Raw genomic sequence first — 23,751 nt, 5'->3', positions numbered from 1 at the left:
CCTCCTGGCCATCTTTGCCAAAATTCTCTACTGCATCCTCCATTTCTGCAATTACAAATCCACCTCTTCTAGACATTCAATTTCTACTGAATCAATATTGTTTACGAGGCTTTGTGCTTAGAGTAATTACCAACTTGCCCTCAAATCCTCAACTCCATCAAAAGGGTTAACTCCATCAAAAAGATCAAGGGCAGAGGGGGAGGAGACTATGCCCTATGAATATAAGTCAGTGTCTCTCCTGGCAGGACCCAGGAATGAGCACTGCACCAGGGCTGAGTCCTCCCCTCCACAGGCCTTCAACATTCCACCAAAATGGATCAAGAATCCACCTGATTCTCAGAACTTTTTGCCTCCATCCACAGAGTCAGGGAGCCCAACACTCATTCCTACTCCCTATACTCACAGCCTTCCCGCCATTTTATATTTTGACTCCTCTGGGACTGATTACAATATCCCCTTTATCCCTGTCTATGTCAATCACCACAAGAAGTCCCAGACTCCCAGGTCCCACCTGAAGTCTCATTACCACAAGGCTCCGAACATCCCCTAATCTGTCTCCATCTTCCAGCTTCCCCAATCCCTGAAACTCTCCCACAGTGCCCTCTGGAATTCATGAGTCCTCTCCCACATCACTTTTCATCACTACCCCTCTGGTTCAACCCACTATTATTTCTTGCCTCTATTACTGCAATAGCTTCTGGCCTATTTGGTTTCCACCATTGCTATCTGTGATCTATCCCAGAGAGATCAGCCAGAATAATCCTTCAAAAATATGCCTGAATGTTATTGCTCTGCTCAAAACTCTCCAGTAGCTTCCCATTTAATTCATCATGAAAGGCAAAGTTGTTGTAATGTCCTCCAAGCCCTACATCCCCTGTTCCAACCCAGCGGTCATCCTCAGTCATCCTGCTTCTCACCCCCAACTCTCTCTAAACCAGCCACACTGGCATCCTTGCTGTTCCTTGAAAACTCCAAGCACATACTCACCTTGTGGCCTATGCCTTACTCTTCTCTCTCCCTAGAATGTTCTTCCCTCAGAAATCCACAAGGCCACTCTTTTACCAACTCCCGTTCTTTTCCTTGAATGTCACCATTTCAATAAAATTTACTATATTTAGCACTCTCCTGCATTCCCAATCTCTTTTATCTGCTTTATTTTTTCATAACATTTGCCACTTTCTAATATATAGAATTTACTTATTTAGTTTATATTTACTATTTATTGCCTGCCTCTCCCACACTCACATTAGAATGCAAGCTCCCTAAGTGCAGTAAACTTTTTGTTTTATTTATTGATGTATCTCAAGTATCTAGAATGGTGCCTAGTACGTAGTAGGCACTCAAAAGATATTTGTTGACTGAATAAATGGTCCACAGCCTTGTCACACCTAATGCCCCTTTGAACAACAACTATGAGTTAATAAACTCTTTACCTTTATGAAGGGAAAGTCATAAGGTACCTACACATGTAATTTTTAAACAATTCAAAGCAATGCCTTCACTGTAATATAAAGGAAAAAGTAAACATATGATTCAACATGGAACTGCTCAGGCACCCCTAAACTAAAAGACGTAATGAAGTAGTCAGACTCTTGCATCCAATCTGTAGAGTCACCATGAAATGGGCAGCACAAAATGGACTGTATTGGTGACTCAAATTCCAGGAATGGCATTGCCATTTCACTGTGTGAAAAAGTTTATGTTTATATATAAAATAGATTCTAGGCTCAGGTAAATATAAACAAGTTTTTCATCCACGTGAATGAGCAGTGGGACAGTCAAGTCACACAGGATGTGGGATAATTCTTTGCTGGGCAGGACTGCCCTGGGCATTGCAAGATGTCTAGTGTCTTTGGCCCTACCAACTACATTCCGGTAGTTCCCCATCCGAAATCACTGGGACAAGCAAAATCACTCTGGTAAAATCCCTGGGTTTTAAAATCCTATGGTTCTAATATAATGAACCAAGTACATAAAAAGTGCTTTGTACACTGCAGCGTGCTCTACAAACGTAAGGTGCAATTATTCACTCTCCCTTTGCAAGCCCAGGGCTTCAACTGAGTAAGGCACAGAATAGGTGTTCCAAGCAGAGAATGCCACGTGTGCGTTCGGGGTGAAGGCAGAGTAAGGCCCTAAACAATATGGGCTTGGCCCGGGAAATCTCTACTTGTCATAACTGCCAAAACCCAGTTAAAAACTTCATCAGAGTTGCCACGTGCGAGTCAGACGGGAAGAAAAAATGGTACCAGCCTGAAGACCCCCAATTTAAAAGTCTCTCTAGGAGTGTTTCCCACCTCCAGCTCCCAGGAGGTTTTAAGTTCTTGCAAATGTCCTCCCTTACCTTCTCAAAGCCCCGGCCTCGTCCCTTCCCTTCCGGGCCTCTCGGCTTCCGAGCCGCCCGAGCCCTTGGACCCCTACCCCGCCCGCGGAGACTACAAGTCCCGGCGTGCCCAGCGCGCCCGGCCGGCTGCATTGGGGCTGGGCGCGTGGCGGCCGGCGAGCTCTGTGCGGGGTAAAGCCTCCCGGCGCCGGCCATGCGGGGAGGTAAGTGATCCGCTCGTGCTGCGAGCGCGCTGGGAACGCGCCCGTCTTCCCCTCTCTCCAGGATGGAAGGAAACGAAGAAAGCCACAATAAAAACCGCCCTGCCCTCCCTCGTCTCTGCTGTGTGTCCGGTGCTCCTACAGCTTGTTGCACCCCCGAGCGTGGAATCTGTCACCCTGGAGTGGAACTGGGGGCAGAAGCGTGCCCGGCTCCGCGGAGAGCTGCGGCTCACCGCGGGCTGCGGAGCAGAGCTCGCAGGATGGGACCGGGAGGTGGCACGGCTCGGCTGGGCGCACAGCGAGCGCCACACCCCCCTACTCCCTTTCCAAAGACGAGCTCCCCCGGGGAGTCCCCAGTCTCAAGGACGAACGGTTTCTTCTGGAAAGTCTTAGCCAGAAACTTTCCCCTCTGTCACCAGTGCCACAAGCGAGTCGTTTGGCTATCGGACGGGACCGGCTGGTCCAAGAGACTCTCTGGCATTTCCTCTGCTGCCCTCTGTTCTGCCCCCACTGCCCCCTCTCCAGGCCCTCCTTAGTTTTCCTTGAGATGCCCTTGGGGACCCGTTGAGCTCGGCCGTGCCCTCGGGCGGCTTCTCGAGATTACTTCTGCAGCCCTGTGCACCCAGGTCTGCGCTCTGGGACGCGGGCTGGATGCGCCTGTGGGCCCACTCCTGGAGACAAGGCCGGCGGGAGGTTCCTGGGGGAGGGCACTGGGTCTCTGGGGGATGAGTGCGGATCAATAAAAGCAGCCGATCGAGGCGCCAGTTTCCCGTCCTTTCTGACCCATCTCCCCTGCTATCTGAGCCCATTCCCAAGTGTCCAGGAAAGTTCTGCTCCAGAATCCTAGCACAAGGATCTCCGAAGTTATTTTAGCACATCCCATGATATCCTGGATCAGAAGATCTTGTCGGTTTGCATGTGTATCTCTCATTCTACGCTTACACACTACAGACACACATACACACAAACACCGTGCACACTACACATTCTGCCAACACACAAATACCACACACTACACACACCACAAACACTCACATATTACACAGCGTACACATACACTCATCACACACATTGCCTTTATGCTATGCACCACACACAACCAGACACCACCCTACACACAAACACACAATTTTTATTAGCAGAGAAGAGGGTTAATATCAAACAGTTTGGTGGAGGGAGTGAAGAGGAAGGGGTTGAGTACTAGTATATATACTTATACCCACAAATGTCAGTTTATTCCAAAGTTAGAAACTAGCTGATGAGTGAATCCTCCTGTTGTCAGAATTTGTGGCTCATTTTGTATAAAATGGGATTGATTTTTCACAACACCTCCTGAAACCCATACCCTTGTGTAACAGGCAAACTTTTGATCACAGCAGGCAAGACAGGAAAGGATGTCCGTTTCTATATGTAGGAAGAAATTCCTGGAGAAACTTCACAGAATCCTTTCTCCTGTGAGTGTGTCTAAGGAAGAGTCAGCATAACTACATTTTCTTTGCCTCTTTCCTTTCAAGAGTGGCGTGCTGAACCTCATTTTTTTCTGAGCAGTGGCATGACAGTGCTGTCAGGACACCCTGTTCTCTATCCCTTGCCCTCAGGACTCACAGCCCAGCGCCCTTCCATTTGAATTTAGTTGTAGAACAGTTGAGAAATTTCAGATCAAACCCAAAAGCATTATGGAATCTGTTGGTGAAAGAGTGCTCTATCTCCAGAAGAGTTCATTATTTTGATCAGTGGTGGTAAAACAAACAAAAAAACCCCACCTGTTTGAGCCGTGCTTAGAAAACGTTACTCAAAAATATAAGAACATTTAGAATTCTTTCCTAAATTATTATTATTTGCTCTTTCAAGGGGGCAATGGCAAAGATGGGCAGAGACAGCCCTTGAAATTTTTCTCAGCGACTATCTTTCAAGAAGTTGAAAATTTCTAATATAATTTCTGCAATAAGTAAGGGGAAAAACTTGACTTTGAAATTCAGGTTGCAAATTTGGATCATAGTTGCTGATCTTCTAGTACCCTTAAAAAGTACTAAAGGAAAGGGAGACCAGCAGCTTTCTCCTCAATTCTGCCTGAAGTCTACACACGATTACAGCAGCAGATGACTTTTTCTAGGATCCTTCTTGAGAACCTGTAATTCTCTGCCCTACCTTGAGAGGTTTTGTTGACATCTTGACCTAAAAGTGTGCAAATATTGATTGGTGTTTATTTCACTGACAACCATTTATGTTTCTAGTGTATGTACGGCACATTTGTGGAATGGGAATGTTTCCCTTGAGCACTAGTTCCCAGCCAAGCAAGCAAGAGAACTGTGAGGTTGACCGGGGTAACTTAATCAAAAGATCGTGCCCAGCCGCTACTCCATCTCCCACTTACCAGAACTGGGACCTAGGATGGTGGTGGAAGATACTATGAATTTGGGGGCTGGCACAAGATCTTCTTTTTCATATGTAACTGATATAGTACCAGGTGCTCATAGACAATAAGTGTTGAATCTGTTGAATTATGCTTTTTACGCAACTGGGATAAACAGTTAAAATGAAACCTCCCAGACTAATTGTTTTTGTTTTGTAGAATAAGGTTTGTTTTATTTTGAATTTTTTGCTGACTTCATCTGGTAGGATGAATGCCAAAATTAAAGAATGTGGGCATTCTCAGGAGATCTGGTCATCTACTTTGCATCCTCTCTGAAATATGTTACTTCCTGCATAATGAAATAAAAGGATTTTCATCTAGGCAGTGCTTTCCTTATTCTCACAAAGAGATTACTTAAAAGCCAGCCCTGGAAACTTTGTTGGCAAGTCTCAACTAGGAAGAAAGGGTAACAGGACTGCAGCTTCTGGGTGTTCACTGGGTATAGCGCCTAAGCACCAGGCTTTCTCTTATTTTCTCTTTTCTCCTACAGGAAAGAAAAAGAAATAGTTTGACACATGGCATTCATGCTCAGAACAGCAGCAAATACATGCAGAAACAATGAAGGGGAGGGAGAAAATAAGAGGCTCTTGATATAGCTTGTTTTTCTTTGAACAAGACAGGTGCAGGGAGAATTCTGCAGTTTGGAGACTCATGATTCATTCACTTCCACTAATTGTGCTGAAGGTAGTTAGCAAAAGTGAACAGGCACACTGTAGCTTTAAAAAGTCAGCCATGAACCAGAAGGCAGTTGGTGCAGCTTGTGTGTGATTCCTAACGTCATGTTGGCTGAGAGCCAGCCTGGTTTTATTTCACTGTGTCAAATTGTACCTCCTTATTGAATTCCTTTGCCAGCCTACTTTGTGAAAGAAAACATTGGGGTTTCTTTGGCTGTTCTTGATAAGCCTATAAAAAATGACATGTTTTAGTTGCTTCTAGGTAGGTTTTCTTTTTACTCTTCCACAAAAAGAGAAAATAATAATAAGACAATGTAGTGTGGTGTTGCAGAGTATCATTGTGAGTGTTTTGTTTTGTTTTGTTTCTGAGATGCTTAGAAAATGGTGAATGTGTAACAGTTTCCAACTGAAGTGAAATCATTCTTTTGGCATGGAGTAAGCTGCACTATCTTCTGTCTACTCTGTAACGGTGTGTGGATGTATGTTAATATCTATATGTATCTTAAATGTTGGATTTCTCTATGGATGATCTAAGTGGTTTAGCGACTGGAAGTTTGTGTGTGTGTGTGTGTGCGTGCGCGTGTGTATGTATCAGCAGTGAAGATAATCCCACACTTAACAGTATTATTTGTTAATCATCTACTTCTCTAACAGTGATAAAATCTTGTGAATATACTAAATGAATGATGCACTTGTCATGTCAGAGTAATCCCTAGGGGAAGGAGTGCCGAAGTATAAAGTGATTTGAGAGGAAATGTATTTAATTTATGGCTTCAGCTGCAGAAGAACAAGCACGTTTCAGAACTAGTTTTTTTTTTTCCAGCAGTTTTGTTCATAGATTTTTCATCTTGCTAATTGCATATTAATTGTGGAGGGATTTTATTTTTTCAGTCCTCTTCCTACTAAACAAAAAGACAAAGTGATGGATGCTACTATATCTCCTTGAATGTTTTGATGATTTTTATATAAATCTAACGAGTTGCCTACCCTGTCTTACACACACACACACACACACACACACACACACCAGTACCACCTTTCTGTGCTAAGGGCTATCTGACATTTTTGTGAGCTTCCAGATTTACCACAGTGTGGCCATCTCACAGACGGGTTTTTGAGGTTTTCATTGAGAATATGTGAGGTAGGGGAATACTTGCTGACGAAAGCTTTAAGTGCTCTTTTGCATCGCAATGAAAAAACAGAGGAGCAGTGGGAGTGGACAGAAAAACAAATCCAGTAAGAAAAGAAGAAATCATAGCCCGTGGTGGGAAGGGGAGGAAAAGGGGGATTGTTTTTCTCGACTTTGACTCATTTATAAGTTACAATGTCTTAAGTGAGAGCTTGGCACCTGGAGGAAGCTGTGCCAGTTCACACAGCACTTGTTTTGAACGAGGATTCAATTTCATTTGCAAATGCTTATTGTCAAGGCAGGGAGTGCCAGTACAGATGAAAGCACACCCCAATAGTCTCCTCCAGTTCTTTAGGTTTAATCACGTCTCTCCAGTCGCTGAGGGAACTAGAGATGTAAGCAAACATACATGAACTGGTGTGAGGCTGTAAAAGGGGCCATTATGTTTCCGATTCAGAATATATATTCTTCTCTCACTTTCTAAGAATTAAACACAAGCTTTTCTCCCTTATTGATTAGTTGCTGAAGTAAAGGAAACCTGCAGCCTCCCCATGCTATCTGTTGACATGGAAAACAAGGAAAATGGCTCTGTCGGTGTAAAAAAGTAAGTGAAACTGGCTTGTGAGTTCTGCTTCTACAAACAACAGAGGGACTTGGGTTCTATTTTTATACTTCTTGCTTATCGAGTACAATACACTGTTTGGGGGTTGTCTTGGTTGATTGGTCTACACTGGCCACCAACCTCCCCTCTCCCCCCAGCTCCAATTGCCTTTTTCTGTATCCATTTCTAAGACAGAGATGATTCAGACATCAAACTGTGCATCAAGGTTTACTGTATCAGCCTTTGGAACAGGGCGGGTTGAAGATTCCAGCCCTGAGTTCTGTATACTGAAACAAAAACACAGAGCAAACATAGACTCTGCCTCCCAAGTCCACAGGCTACACGGAGGGGTGAGGTGGTGGTAGGAGGAAACAGAAAAGAGAGTTTGAGTCTTTTTTAATAAAATCACCCCTCTCAAAACTGAAAGCTATAGGGAGAGAAGGAAAAAAGCGTCAGTAAGAATATTAAGTTTAACGACTTCTCTGTCCTAATTTTATGAACTTGAATGTGAAACATTTCCATATATACCATAGTCTTCTCTTTTTACATCTGTTCTTACAGTTGAAACTTGTGTTTATATTTATTGTGAGTTATATGCTTGATTCTTTTAAATAAGAAAATTTAGTTGCATTATGTAGCGTATTCTGAAACACGCTACGTATTTCAGAGTAACTCATAAAATATCTGTAAGTATATGAAAAAAATGTATATTCTCTTTTATGAGTTATATTTTAGCTATAACCACTTTGCTTACAAGGTAAAAGTATGTTTCGAGACAGTGCTGTCTGTTTCATTTTTCCCATGTCAGTTTAAAATTGCCTTCAACTTGAGCTTTGGAAGAAACTAATTAAATGTAATCCATAGAAGCTGTGATACCTAAGTGAGGAAATAGTGTGCTATATATGTTTATGAATAGAAGGTGTATTTTACATTAAACTTACATTAAACTTAATAAAATCTGCTTTTAAAACTTCTCCCGTGGGCTTCCCTGGTGGTGCAGTGGTTGAGAGTCCGCCTGCTGATGCAGGGGACACGGGTTCGTAACCCGGTCCGGGAAGATCCCACATGCCGCGGAGCGGCTGGGCCCGTGAGCCATGGCTGCTGAGCCTGCGCATCCAGAGCCTGTGCTCCGCAACGGGAGAGGCCACAACATGAGAGGCCCGCGTACCACAAAAAAACACAAAAAAACAAAAAAAAACTTCTCCCGTAATTTATATATCAGTGCCATGCTGCCATGCTTATTTCCAGTTTTGATGTTTGGGGTAGGTAGATGGAGGAGGAATGAAAGAAACAGATGCTTTTTCAATGTGTTAGTTAGATCAGCTGCTCTGAGCAGTGATGAAAATGCCCTACACTTGTACTGTCCACAATGATAGCCATGACCTGCATGTGGCAATTAAAAACTTGAAATGTGACTAGTGTAACTGATGAACTGAACTTTTAATTTTACTCAGTTTAAATCAACTTTAAAAGTTAACAGGGCTTCCCTGGTGGCGCAGTGGTTGAGAGTCCGCCTGCCGATGCAGGGGACGCGGGTTCGTGCCCCGGTCCAGGAAGATCCCACATGCCGCAGAGTGGCTGGGCCCATGAGCCATGGCCGCTGAGCCTGCGCGTCCGGAGCCTGTGCTCCGCAACGGGAGAGGCCACAACAGTGAGAGGCCCGCATACCGCAAAAAAAAAAAAAAAAAAAAAAAAGTTAACAGCTTCATCGAAATATAACTGACATATAATAAACTGCATGTGTTTAAAGTATAAAATTTGATAAGTTTTGACATTTGTATACAGCCATGAAACCATTACCAAAATTAGGATAAACATATCTATCACCCACAAAGGTTCCTCATAAACCTTTGTAATTTCTCCTTCCTGCCCTTCCCTTCCCTCATATCCCCAGGCAACCACTGATAAGCTATCACTGTAGATTAGTTTACTTTTTCTAGATTTTTATATAAGTGGAATTATTCATAATGTACTTTTTTGGGAGGAGGGAATGGATCTGATTTCTTTCACCCAGAATAATTAATTTGGGATTTATTCATGTTATAGTGTGTATCAATAGCTTGTTGCTTTTTATTACTGAGTAGTATTTTATTGTATGGATATACAATACTTTGTTCACTGTTTATCCACCCACTTGTTGATGGACATTTGGATCGTTTCCATTTTTTTTAGGGATTACAATTAAAGCCACTTTGGTCACTTGTGTACAGGTCTATGTGTGGACATACTCATTTCTCTTGGATAAATCTCTGGGAATGAAGTGGCTGGGCTGTGTGGTAGGTGTATGTTAAACTTTGTAAGAAATTGCCAAACTGTTTTCCAAACTAGTTGTCCCATTTTACATTCCCACCAGCAGTGTGAGCATTCCAGTTGTTCTATATGCTCAGGAACTTGGTGTGATCACTGTTCTTTATGTCATTAGGTGTGGTTTTAATTTTCATTTCCCTAATGACCGATGATGTTGAGCATTTTTTCATGTGCTTATTTTATCCATAGACTTCTTAAGTACTGTTCAAATCTTTTGTCCATTTCTTATTGGGCTGGTTTTTTAATATATTATTGTGTAGAGTTTTTATATATTCTGGATACAAATCCTTTATCATGTACATGATTTGAAAATATTTTCTTGTGGTGTGTGATTTTTTTTTCATTCTCTCTACAGTGCCTTTCAAAGAGCAGAAGTTTTAAATTTTGATGAAGTCCAGTTTATCAATTTTTTATTTTATGGATAGTGCTTTTGGTGTCACATCTAAGAAATATTTGCCTCACCCAAGGTCACAAAGATTTTCTCTTATGTTTTCTTAGATTTGGGACTATGATTTTTGAGTTAATTTTTGTGCATGGTATGGGATAAGGATTAAAGTCTTTCTTTTGGTGGTGGTCACAGTGGTTGTTTTTTTTGCCTGTGGATATCCAGTTGTTCCAGCACCATTTGTTGAATTGTCTGTGCAACTTTGTTGAAAAATAATTGATCATATATGTGTAGATCTATTTCTGGACTCTAGTTTATTCAAATGATATTTTTGTATATATTTATGCCAATACAACACTGTTTGGATAACTATAGCTTTATAATATACCTTGAAATCAGGTAGTATTAGCCATCCAACTTGTTCTTTTTGGAACTAGTTTTGGCACTCCTAGTCCTTTGAATTTCCATATAAATTTTAGAATCAGCTTGTCAATTTCTACCAGAAAGATGCCTGCTGGTGATTTGATTGGCATTGCATTGAATTATAGATCAATTTAAGGAGAATTGACATCTTAGCAATATCGTGTTTTCCAACTCATTAACATAGCATTTTTCTCTGTTAACTTAGGTCTTCTTTAATTTCTCTTAGCAATGTTTTATAGTTTTCAGTGTGCAGGTCTTACACATCTTTTGTCTATATCCCTACATGTTTCATATTTTTATGCTATTATTAATGGAAGTGCTTTTTAAATTTAAATTTCCAGTTGTTTGTTGTAGTATATAGAAATACAATTGATTTTTTTATATTGACCTTGTATCCTACAACCTTGCTAAACTCATTTATTACTTCTAGTGGCTTTTTCATAGATTCTATCAGATATTTCACATAGACAGTTATGTTTTGTGAGTAAAGGCAGTTTTACTTTTTCCTTCCCAGTGTGGATGCCTTTCATTTCTTTTTCCTACCTTATTGAACTGAATAGGACCTCCACTAAAAAGCTGAATAGAAGTGGTGAGATTAGACATCCTAATTTTGTTCCTGATGTTAAGAGAAAACGTTTACTCTTTTTCTTGTCTTTGTTCTTCTGTATAAATGTGTCTTTCTTTTCTGTCTGCTTTTAAAATTTTCTCTTTATCGTTTATTTTTGAGCAATTTGATTATGAGACTCCGTGTAGTTTTCTCCATCTTTCTTGTGTTTGAAGTTTGTTTTGTGTTTTGGATTTGTGGACTTAGTTTAGAAGTTTTCAACCATTATTTTTCAAATTTTTTTTAGTCCCCCTCCACTTCTCCTTTGGGGACTCCAGTTATAGGTTTATTTAATCGTTTGATATTGTCCCACAATTCACTGATGCCCTGTTAATTTTTTTCCAGTCTTCTGTGTTTCATTTTGGATAGTTTCTACTGCCTCCCCTTCAAGTTCACTAATCTTTTCTTCTGAAATGTATAATCTCTTGTTAATCCCACCCAATGCATTTTTCATTTCAGATGATGTAGTTTTCATCTCTAAAAGTTCAACTTGGTCTTTTTTTTATATCTTCCATGTCTTCACTTAACATGTTCTTCCCTCTAGCTTCTGAACATATGAAATATATTCATAATAATTGTTTCAACATCCTTGTCTACTAATTCTATCATTTCTCAGTCAGCTTCAGTTGATTGGCTTTTCTCTTCATTATGGGTCATATTTTTCTGCTTCTTTGCATGCCTGGTAATTTTTTATTATAAGTCAGGTATTGTGAATTTTACTTTGTTAGGTGTTGGATATTTTTGTATTCCTATAAATATTCCTGATCTTTGTCCTGGGATGTGCCTAAATTACTTGGAAACAAACAATTTGATTCTTTTAAGCATTGTTGTGCAGGACTAGAGCTGTATTTAAGGGTATTTTCCCCCTTTTATTGAAGTAAGACCCATCTTTGTACTCTAACCAATGCTCCTGAATGATGAGATTTTCCTCTCTGGCAGATGGAAACAGGCACCATTCCCATCTCTGTGTGATCTCTAAGGATTGTTTCTCTTTTTCGTGGTTCTTTCCCCAGCCTGTTTCCTCATGTGTATGTGATAATCAGTACTCTGCTGAGCGCTTGACGGGAAGTCTCTACACCTCTCCAGAGTTCTCTCTGTGTAGCTCTCTCCTCTCTAGAACTCTTTCCTGGGCACAGCCTAAAATCTCTCTTCAGGCAGAAAGTGGATACGGCTTACCTTGCTTGTTTCCCATCCCTCAGGGGTCACTGTTCTTTATTGCCTATGTCCAGTGAATGCCTTGAGTGCCATTCTCATACATCTTGTCTATTTTTTTAGTTGTTTTAGGCAGAAGGGTAAATCTGGGCCCCGTTACTCCATCTTGATCAGAAATAGAAGTTGCAGTTAATTTATATAGCCAAGTGGCTATCGGCTAACATGTTGGGCAGGGTAGAGTTAGATTATAATACAGAATTCCTAAACATAGAGTTTTAAGGCTCTTTCTGAGATCTACCCAAACTGGGGCTCACAGTTGCTTCCATTTTGTTTTCCAGATATGGAAAATATAGTTGTTTACTAGGGAATGTACTTCACAAAGGGTCATTTCCAAAGAAGCCTAGGGTAATGGCTCTTATTCACTGGCCACATGCTCCTGATCAGAGCTTTAGTTTTATAAGGCTACTATTTATGGTGTCCCTTTTCTGTGTCTAGCATTTCGTGTGAGCCTTGTTAATCCTCACAACCATATTTTGAGGTATGTGCTATAATTCCCACTTTATAGTGGAGAATACCAAAGCTCCAGGAGGTAAAAGACCTTTTAAGAGTTCAGAGCTAAGGAGTGCTGGTGCTGGTATTCGGGTTCTGAAGCCTGAGTCCTTTCTTCTGCACTAGGGTGACTAGGTTGTTTAAAGGTGGCTTTCAGTCACTTTCACCAGAGGTATGGCTCTCACTACCAGGAGGCTATAGAAGCCTATTTTTGTCTCCAAGATTTGTAGATGTTGCAAACATTCAAAAATATGACCATAACAAAGACAGGACTTCCCTTTCCAAAATGGCATATTTCTTCTAAGTACAGAGTATTTTAAAGTCTGTTCTAAGTACTAGGACAGTGATTTCTCAAACTTGAGTTTATGTCACTTGGAAATACAGATTGCTGGGCCACATCTCCAGAGTTTCTGATTCAGCCTGGGAATTTGCATTTTAACATGTTCTCTGGTGATGTTGATGCTGATAATCCAGAGACTTTGGAAAACAATTTGGCATTATTTTCAAGTGTAGAACCATAAAATATTTTATAACTCAGCCATTCTGTTTCTGGATATATACAAGTGCTGCTCAGTAGAAATGATATTTGAGACATGTATGTAATTTAAAATTTTCTAGTGGTCATATTTAAACAGATGAAATTAATTTTAGTATATTTTATATTTGACTGAAAATACCCAAGATGTTATCATTTTGAACTGTAATCAATATAGCATATTATGAATGAGATAGTTTACATTTTTCATGCTAAATTTTATAAATCCACTATGTATTTTATACTTAGAGTATGTCTCAATTTGGATGCCAAATTTTTATTAGAAATGCTTGATCTCTATTAGATTTCATAAAATTTGCAATCGAAAAAGCAGAATCACATACCCTAATAATTCCAAACATACCTAAAAGTCCCAATAAATTAACCACGTACCAAAAAATTATTTTCTCTTAATGTATGCATGTACATTAACACAACTGGTTCTTCTTTTTTTTAGAAGATTTGATTTGACTTTGAAGCAATAGCATTAGTTTCAAAACTATCTCTGTCCAAGTTAAATAAATTTACTGATACTTAAGTCATATTTTTAACATTAAATTCAAAAGGGTATTGCATAAATTTATAAGCAACTATAAATTTATCAATGTCAGCAAATCATTCTTCAACTTTTTCTTAAAATTGATTTATGTTAGAAAATGTGTAAAATTAATTTCATTGTATTGTACTCTGAAAAGTTTCAATTTTAACACGAAATTTTGTGCCTGTTTAGCTAGGTTAGCTAGGCTACAAATCAGCATTTCCTTTTTTTTTAGGAGCTTCAAATTAAGCTCATTTACATGTAGTCTGATATCAATGAGAAAATATAAATTACTCTGCCATTTTTTTGTCTTTAAGTATTTTTTGTCTTTAATTATTGAATATTTGGAAAGCATTTTTTTGTTTTAATGAAACCTTGAATTGGACTTAACAATACAATAAATCTTAGTATATTTCTTCCATGACTTAACCAACAAGTACAGGCAAAGAACACAGATATTAAATGTATTGTGTTCTATTTCTTTTAAGAATTCCATTGTCTGGCATTGATCCATAGCATTTGCAAATATTTACTGAATGATTTAACAATGGTATACATGACACTTTTCAGGAATCTGCTTTAGAAGACTGAACATTAGTATCATACAGATACAGAATCAGCTCAGATTCTGTTTAAAATCACTTCAAAATGTTTCATTGTACGTTTAATTTTGATTACAGGTGACTAATGTCATCAATTCTTTTTGACTGTTGAGAAGCAAGTTACCAAATTCACTATGTCTTTGCTAAATATTAATTATATATAATAATTATATATAATTATTATATTATATATATTATTTATTATTATTATATATTATATTATAATTATTATATATTATTTATTATTATAGATTATAATTATTATATATTATAATTATATTATTATATAATTATTATATAATGATTAATATAATTAATTATATATAATTAATTAAATATAATTAATTAATTATATTATTAATTAATATTGTCCATTTTTTAAACAACAAACAGCTTTTTTCCTTTTGCTCTGCTCCAACAAATTGCAATTGCTGTTCATCATGAAATTTCCGACATACTTTTAGCCAGGCTCCTTTTTCTTTACTATTCTGGTTCTAGTGCTACTTTCTGCATCTCCTTTTGATTCTGCATCAGTAATATGCCTCCTTTTCATTATTTTATTTCATTTTATTTTTATTGGATTATAGTTGCTTTACACTGCTGTGTCAGTTTCTGCTGTACAGCAAAGTGAATCAGCCATATGTATATATATATCCCCTCGTTTTTGGATTTCCTTGCCATTTAGGTCACCACAAGGCACTTAGTAGAGTTCCCTGTGCGATACAGTAGGTTCTCATTAGTTACCTATTTTATACATACTGGGGTGTATATGTCAATCCCCGTGTGCCAATTCATCCCACCACCCCCTTCCCTCTTGGTATCCATACACTCGTTCTCTACAACTGTGTCTCTATTTCTGCTTTGCAAATAAGATCATCTAAACCATTTTTCTAGATTCCACATATAAGTGTGAATATACTATATTTGTTTTTCTCTTTCTGACCTCACTCTGAATGACAGTCTGTAGGTCCATCCAGGTCTCTGGAAATAACACAATTTCATTCCTTTGTATGACTGAGTAATATTCCATTCTATGTATGTACCACATCTTCTTTAGCTGTTTCTCTGTTGATGGACATTTAGGTTGCTTCCATGTCCTGGCTGTTGTAAATAGTGCTGCAATGAACATTTGGGTGCATATGTCTTTTTGAATTATGGTTTTCTCTGGGTATATGCCCAGTAGTGGGATTGTTGGATCATATAGTAGTTCTATTTTTAGTTTTTTAAGAATGTCCATACTGTTCTCCATAGTGGCTTTGTCAATTTACATTCCCACCAACAGTGTAAGACTGTTGCCTTTTCTCCACACCCTCTCCACCATTTATTGTTTGTAGATTTTTTAATGATGGCCATTCTGACTGGTGTGATATGATATCTCATTGTAGTTTTGATTTGCATTTCTCTAATAATTAGTGATATTGAGCATCTTTTCATGTGTTTGTTGGCCATCTGTATGTCTTCTTTGGAGAAATGTCTATTTAAGTCTTCACCCATTTTTGCATTGTGTTGTTTGTTTTTTTGATATTGAGCTGCATGGGCTGTTTGTATATTTTGGAGATTAATCCTATGTCAGTTGCTTCATTTGCAAATATTTTCTCCCAATCTGAAGGTTGTCTTTTCGTCTTGTTTATGGTTTCCTTGGCTGTGCAAAAGCTTTTAAGTTTCATTAAGACCCATTTGTTATTTTTGTTTTCATTACTCTAGGAGGTGGGTCAAAAACGGTCTTGCTGCAATTTATGTCAAAGAGTGTTCTGCCTATGTTTTCCTCTCAGAGTTTCATAGTGTCTGGCCTTACATTTAGGTCTTCAATCCACTCTGAGTTTATTTTTGTGTATGGTGTTAAAGAGTGTTCTAATTCCATTCTTTTACATATAGCTGTCCAGTTTTCCCATCACCACTTATTAAAGAGACTCTCTTTTCTCCATTGTATATTCTTGCCTCCTTTGTCATAGATTAGGTGATCATAGGTGTGTGGGTTTATCTCTGGTCTTTCCATCCTGATCCCTTGATCTATATTTCTGTTTTTGTGCCAGTACCATACTATCTTGATTACTGTAGCTTTGTAGTATAGTCTGAACTCTGGGAGCCTGATTCCTCCAGCTTCATTTTTCTTTCTCAAGGCTGCTTTGGCCATTCGGGGTCTTTTGTGTTTCCATACAAATTGTAAAATTTTTTGTTCTAGTTCTGTGAAAAATGTCATTGGTAATTTGATAGGGCACAATATTGATTCTTCCAATCCAAGAACATGGTATATCTCTCCATCTGTTTGTGTCGTCCTTGATTTCCTTCATCAATATCTTATAGTTTTCAGCATATAGGTCTTTTGCCTCCTTAGGTAGGTTTATTCCTAGGTTTTTTGTTCTTTTGAATGTGATGGTAAATGGGATTGTTTCCTTCATTTCTCTTTCTGATCTTGCATAGTTAATGTACAAGAATGCAAGAGATTTATGTGCATTTATTTTGTATCCTGCAACTTTACTAAATTCATTGATCAGCTCTAGTAGTTTTCTGATAGCGTCTTTAGGATTCTCTATGTATATTATCATGTCATCTGCAAACAGTGATAGATTTACTTCTTTTCCGATTTGGACTCCTTTTATTTCTTTTTCTTCTCTGATTGTCCTGGCTAAAACTTAGAAAACTATGTTGAATAATAGTGGTGAGAATGGGCAACCTTGATTTGTTCCTGATCTTAGAGGAAATGGTTTCAGTTTTTCACCATTGAGAACGATGTTGGCTGTGGGTTTGTCATATACGGCCTTTATTATGTTGAGGTAGGTTCCTTCTATGCCCACTTTCTGGAGAGTTTTTATCATAAATGGGTGTTAAATTTGTCAAAAGATTTCTCTACATCTATTCAGATGACCATATGGTTTTTATTCTTCAATTTGTTAATATGGTGTATCACATTGTTTAAATTGCATATATTGAAGAATCCTTGCATCCCTGGGATAAATCCCACTAGATCATGGTGTATGATCCTTTTAATGTGTTGTTGGTTTCAGTCTGCTAATATTTTGTTGAGGATTTTGCATCTATGTTCATCCATGATAATTGACCTGTAATTTTCTTTTTCTGTGATGTCTTTGTCTGGTTTTGGTATCAGGGTGATGGTGACCTCATAGAATGAGGTTGGGAGTGTTCCTCCCTCTGAAATATTTTGGAAGAGTTTGAGAAGGATAGGTGTTAGCTCTTCTCTAAATGTTTGATAAAATTCACCTGTGAAGCCATCTGGTTCTGGACTTTTGTTTGTTGGAAGATTTTTAATCACAGTTCAATTTTATTACTTGTGATTGGTCTGTTCATATTTTCTATTTCTTCCCGGTTCTGTCTTGGAAGGTTGTACTTTTCTAAGAATTTGTCCATTTCTTCCAGGTTGCCATTTTATTGGCATACAGTTGCTTGTAGTAGTCTCTCATGATCCTTTGTATTTCTGCAGTATCAGTTATAATCTGTCCTTTTTCATTTCTAATTTTATTTATTTGAGTCCTCTCCCTCTTCTTCTTGATGAGTCTGGCTAAAGATTTATCGATTTTGTTTATCTTCTCACAGAACCAGAACCAGCTTTTAATTTCATTGATCTTTGCTATTGTTTTCTTCATTTCTATTTCATTTATTTCTGCTCTGATCTTTATGATTTCTTTCCTTCTACTAACTTTGGGGTTTTTTTTTTGTTCTTCTTTCTCTAGTTGCTTTAGGTGTAAGTTGAGGCTGTTTATTTGAGATTTTTCTTGTTTCTTGAGATAGGATTGTATTGCTATAAACTTGACTCTTAGAACTGCTTTTGCTGCCTTCCATAGGTTTTCAGTCGTCATGTTTTCATTGTCATTTGTTTGTATGTATTTTTTGATTTCCTCTTTGATTTCTCCAGTGATCTCTTGGTTATTTAGTAGCATAGTGTTCAGCCTCCATGTGTTTGCGTTTTTTACAGTTATTTTCCTTTAATTGGTTTCTAATCTCATAGCACTGTGGTCAGAAAAGATGCTTGATACAATTTCAATTTTCTTAACCTTACTGAGGCTTGATTTGTGACCCAAGATGTGATCTATCCTGGAGAATGTTCCTGGAGAATATTCTGAGAAGAAATTGTGTTTTGCTGCTTTCAGATGGAATGTCTTAAACATATCAATTAAGTCTATCTGGTCTAATGTCTCATTTAAGGCTTGCATTTCCTTATTAATTTTCTGTCTGGATGATCTGTCCATTGGTGTAAGTGGTGTGTTAAAGCACCCCACTATTATTGTGTTGCTGTCGATTTCCCCCTTTATGGCTGTTAGCATTTGCCTTACGTATTGAGGTGCTCCTATGTTGGGTGCATAAATATTTACAATTGTTACATCTTCTTCTTGGATTGATCCCTTGATCATTATGTAGTGTCCTTCTTTGTCTCTTGTAATAGTCTTTATTTTAAAGTCTGTTTTGTCTGATATGAGTATTGCTACTCCAGCTTTCTTTTGATTTCCATTTTCATGGAATATCTTTTTCCATCCCCTCACTTTTAGTCTGTATGTGTCCCTAGGTCTGACGTGGGTCTCTTGTAGACAGCATATATATGGGTCTTTTCTTATCCATTCAGCCAGTCCATGTCTTTTGGTTGGAGCATTTAATCCATTTACATTTAAGGTAATTATCGATATGTATGTTCCTATTAGCATTGCCTTAATTGTTTTGGGTTTGTTTTTGTAGGTCTTTTTCTTCTCTTGTGTTTCCCACCTAGAGAAGTTCCTTTAGCATTTGCTTTAAAGCTGGTTTGGTGGTTTTGAATTCTCTTAGCTTTTGCTTGTCTGTAAAACTTTTGATTTCTCCATCAAATCTCAATGAGATCCTTGCTGGGTAGAGTAACCTTGGTTGTAGGTTTTTCGCTTTCATCAATTTAAATGTATCCTGACACTCCCTTCTGGCCTGCAGAGTTTCTGCTGAAACATCAGCTGATAACCTTACAAGGATTCCCTTTTATATTATTTGTTGTTTTCCCTGCTTCTTTTAAAATTTTTTCTTTGTATATAGTTTTTGTTAGTTTGATTAATATGTGTCTGGGCATGTTTCTCCTTGGATTTATCCTGTATGGGACTCTCTGTGCTTCCTGGACTTCGGTGACTATTTTCTTCCCCATGTTAGAGAAGTTTTCAACTATAATCTCTTCAAATATTTTCTCAGACCCTTTCTCTTTCTCTTCTTTTTCTGGGTCCCCTATAATTCAAATGTTGGTGTGTTTAATGTTGTCCCAGAGGTCTCTGAGACTGTTCTCAATTATTTTCATTCTTTTTTCTTTATTCTGCTCCCTGGCAGTTATTTCCACCATTTTATCTTCCAGCTCACTTAACCATTCTTCTGCCTCAGTTATTCTGGTATTGATTCCTTCTAGTGTATTTTTCATTTCACTTATTGTGTTGTTCATCACTGGTTGTTTGTTCTTTAGTTCTTCTAGGTCTTTGTTAAACATTTCTTGTATCTTCTCAATCCGTGCCTCCATTCTATTTCTGAGATCTTGGATCATCTTTACTATCATTACTCTGAATTCTTTTTCAGGTAGATTGCCTATTTCCTCTTCATTTATTTGGTCTTGTGGGTTTTTACCTTGCTCCTTCCTCTGCAACATATTGCTCTGTTGTCTCGTTTTGTTGAATTTACCATGTTTATGGTCTCCTTTTTGCAGGCGGCAGTGTCATAGTTCCCATTGTTTCTCTTGTCTTCCCCCTGGTGGGTGAGTTTGGTCCAGGGGCTTGTGTAGGCTTCCTGGTGGGAGGGACTGGTGCCTGTGCTCTGGTGGGTGGAGCTGAGTCTTTTCCCTCTGATGGGCAGGGCCACATCAGGTGGTGTGTTTTGAGGTGTCTGTGAGCATAGTATGACTTTAGGCATCCTGTCTGCTGATGGGTGGGGCTGTGTTCCTTTCTTTTGTATGGCATGAGGTTTCCAGCACTGGAGCCTGCAGGCAGTTGGGTGGAGCCAGGTCTTGGTGTGGAGATGGATACCTCCAGGAGAGTGCACAGTGATTAGTATTCCCTGGGCTCTGGAATTCTCTGGTGGTCCAGCATCCTGGACTCGGTGCTCCAACCCCGGAAGCCCAGGTCCAACCCCTGGCCGGGGAACCAAGAGCCTGCAAACTACGTAGCATAACCAGAGAAAAAAGAAAGGAAAATAAAACAGACAAAAAAAACCCCAAGACAAGTAGCAAAAACAAACAAACAGCAACAACAACCCACACACACACAAAAAGAAGAAAACAGACAAACCAAGCCCAAGACAAATGGTAAAAAGAAAACCAAACAACCGGAAAGAAACAAAGAAGCAGACAGAAAAAACAAAAACAAAACATAGAAAACAAAAAACAAGAAAACAGACAAACAAAATAACTCAAAAATGAGAACAATCAATAAGGACTACACTAATGAAAACAAAAAATGAAAAACAAAACAAAAACTGAAAGCAAACTAATATTTTTAAAAATGGCAAAGAAAACATAAAACCAACACATAAAAATGATCCAAAAAAAATCAAAAACAGGAAAAAAACACATAAAAGTAAAAATAGAAAAATAAAAAATATTGAAAATAAAAATAAATAATGAAAACAAGAACACCAACAACTGAACAAAATGAAGCAAACTAAAAAGGAATAATAGTAATAAGAATATTTTCCTGGTGCCTCCTCTGTCAGTGTGCTTGCTCCCACAGTGAGCCACAGCCAACCCCTGCCTCCCCAGGAGGCTCTCCAGTACCTCTAGGTAGGTCTCTGGACCTGCTGTGGGCCCAGTGGGGGCACTCAGACTCTCACCTGACCAAACTACTTCATGTACCTGCACCCAGAGTCCACTGCTGCTAAAGTTAGACTGGTCTCAGTTGTGGGAACACTCATTGTCTATTCATATATTCCCATACGCAGGATTTACCAAGCCAATCACAGAGGTTTAATCCATGGCCTGTGTAGTCACACTGCCCCTGGAGCTCAGCTTTTGTTTTGGCCCCACCTCTCCATGTGCACCACCCTCAGGCGTCTGTTTCCCACCCAGGTGAGAGGGAGAAAAAGCAGTGGCTGATTGGGGCACACTTACTCAGGCCAGGGAGGGGTGTGGCAGCCACAACTGGGGTATGCACCAAGTGCCTGTGGCGGCAGAGACCAGCAGGCAGTTGCAACAGACTGGGGCACGCTCGCTCTGGTGGAGTCCTTCCCAGTGCGCACGGAGGCAGGGGCCACTCAACGATGGCACCTCATTTCCTAGGCAGACCACGCTTCCGCTAGGGGCATTCCCAGCCGCAGAGCCCCTTACTCCCATCCCCTCTGTTGTATCTGCACAGCCAACAGCAGTCCTCTCCCTGAATCTGCTCTCTTAACCTCACTCTTTAGCACTCAGCCCCCACCAGCACTGGTGGATTCCTGTCTCAGGCAGGGGTGCCCAGGTCTGTTTCCCAAGGAGGCTTTGGAATGGGTGGTGCTCAAGACCCTGGAGCCTATGCAGGTCAAGGAGACCTTGGCTTGAAGGGTGGGCAAGCCTGCTCAGATGGGTGCCCCTCCCACTTCCCACAAATGCCCCAGGGTTGTAGGTCCCTTTTTCAATTCCTCTTTTCTGTTTTTCCTTCTTTTGTCCTACCCAGTTGTGAGGGGATTTTTCTTGTCCTTTCAGGTGTCCAAAGTCTTCCGCTAATGTTCAGCAGGTGCTCTGTGAGAATCGTTCCATTTGCAGATGTACTCTTGATGTACTTGTGAGGAGAGACAAATTCTGCATCTTCCTATTCTGCCATCATGACTCCTCCTATGCCTCCTTTTTAAATTTTAAAATTTATACATACTTATTTTTAACTAAAAAATATTTAATTATATTAAAATTAAAATAGTAAGGCTATTAATTACCAGTACAGCACATGAAAAGATTTTCATAACTTGCGCTGTCTGCATCAAACACATTACAATATTACATGGGTGCATAGAAAAGATCATTTGACCTGAGTCAATGTGTGGACACCAACTAGATTGCCATGTGTTAATGTGTAAAACTAGAGAGGAGACTTGCATCTGATAGAACTTCAATTCAACAGTAGTATCCTGGGTGATTCAGTGGTTAAAGTGAAATGTTGTTACACCAAAACAATGAAGTTGTGTTTATCAGAAACATACTTTATACCAGTTCAAATTTTAAATTTAAACTAATTAAAGAAAATTAAAAACCCAGTTTCTTAGTCAAATTTTTAATGCTCAACAGCCACATGTGATTAGAGGCTACCATACTGCACAGGTATATAGCCAAGACAAGCTCTTGCACATGTGCACAGGGAGAAAGGTTAAATGAATATAAGGTTGAGGATGATTACCTCAGGTGGGGGACACAGGCATGGGATAGATATAATTATTGTCAAGATTATAGGTTTTATTTTGCCTGGTGGATTCATAGTGTTTATTAAGTTTAAAAATAACTAAATATCTAAGAGGGAGCCATCTTAATAGTTTGGAATGTGTCCTTCTAGACAGTTTCTGTACAAATACTCTCTGTATCCATATGTAAATGTATATAAAGTACACATAAACCTTTACTGAACAAATGGGATCATAGTGTTCTCTTTTTGTAGATTTCAGATACACAGATTTTTGGATTAATCAAAACCTTGGTACATGACACTCTTACCATTGATCTATGTTTAGCCATGTTAGATCCATGTTAGAATTTTCAATAAATTCTAAAAAAAATTCTAGGTGTTTCACATGTATGTTCATATCTGTACAACTTACAAGTATACAATGTGAATTTTTTTTTCCCATTCACTTAATCTTACTCCCTTTTTCATCAGTTGGTCTTTTTTCCCTTCTTCCCTTTTCTCCTAAGATGGAGTAGGAACCAATGTTCCCACACAATAGATGCTAATAGTAAGTTAGCAGCTTCTCAACAACAAGTGGTTTATCTCCCCACCACCACCATGCCCCTCACCCCTCAGTGGAGAAGCTCTACTGCAAGAGAAAGTTCACAGCAACAAAGTTTAGCAACTTTCAAAAGAAGCTCTTTCGTATTAAAACCATGCCTTTTCTTGCACATGTATCTCACCATCTTCCTCTGCATTTGTGTTCAGTTTGTTGTTTTATTATGAAGCAAAGACTCTTTTAATTTTGGAAATAACATTTATTTTAAAATCAGTCAAGTGATACTTTTCTTAGTAATTAATGTTGGAAAGTTTTAAATTCACTTTAATATTAAAATACAAACTTTAAATATTGAGATACAGTTGACATATAGCATATTAGTTTCAGATGTACAACATAATCATTCATTATTTCTGTATACTGTGAAACGTTCACCTCGATAAGTGTAGTT

The 23,751-nt window shown here is 38.9% G+C and overlaps 1 protein-coding gene across 3 annotated transcripts in view; it reads left to right on the top strand.

The window, feature by feature from the left end:
• Positions 1-2,524: 2,524 nt before the first annotated feature.
• Positions 2,525-23,751, top strand: part of SAMD13 (sterile alpha motif domain containing 13) — a 48,242-nt gene continuing 27,015 nt past the window's right edge. Inside the window, exons 1-2 of one of the 3 annotated variants that reach the window (XM_030866181.2) lie at positions 2,525-2,544; positions 7,277-7,361. In XM_030866181.2, coding sequence (XP_030722041.1) covers positions 2,535-2,544; positions 7,277-7,361 — 95 coding nt within the window. In that variant the 5' untranslated portion in view covers positions 2,525-2,534. Of the gene's footprint in view, positions 2,545-5,752; positions 5,891-7,088; positions 7,153-7,276; positions 7,362-23,751 lie in introns of those variants that run through there. The other 2 variants (XM_030866182.2, XM_060303478.1) reach the window with 2 other exon arrangements.

Source organism: Globicephala melas, chromosome 1 (assembly GCF_963455315.2).
Source record: "Globicephala melas chromosome 1, mGloMel1.2, whole genome shotgun sequence".
Taxonomy (NCBI): domain Eukaryota; kingdom Metazoa; phylum Chordata; class Mammalia; order Artiodactyla; family Delphinidae; genus Globicephala; species Globicephala melas.
Note: the sequence above shows the minus strand (reverse complement) of the source record. Positions and strands in the feature narration are given on the sequence as shown.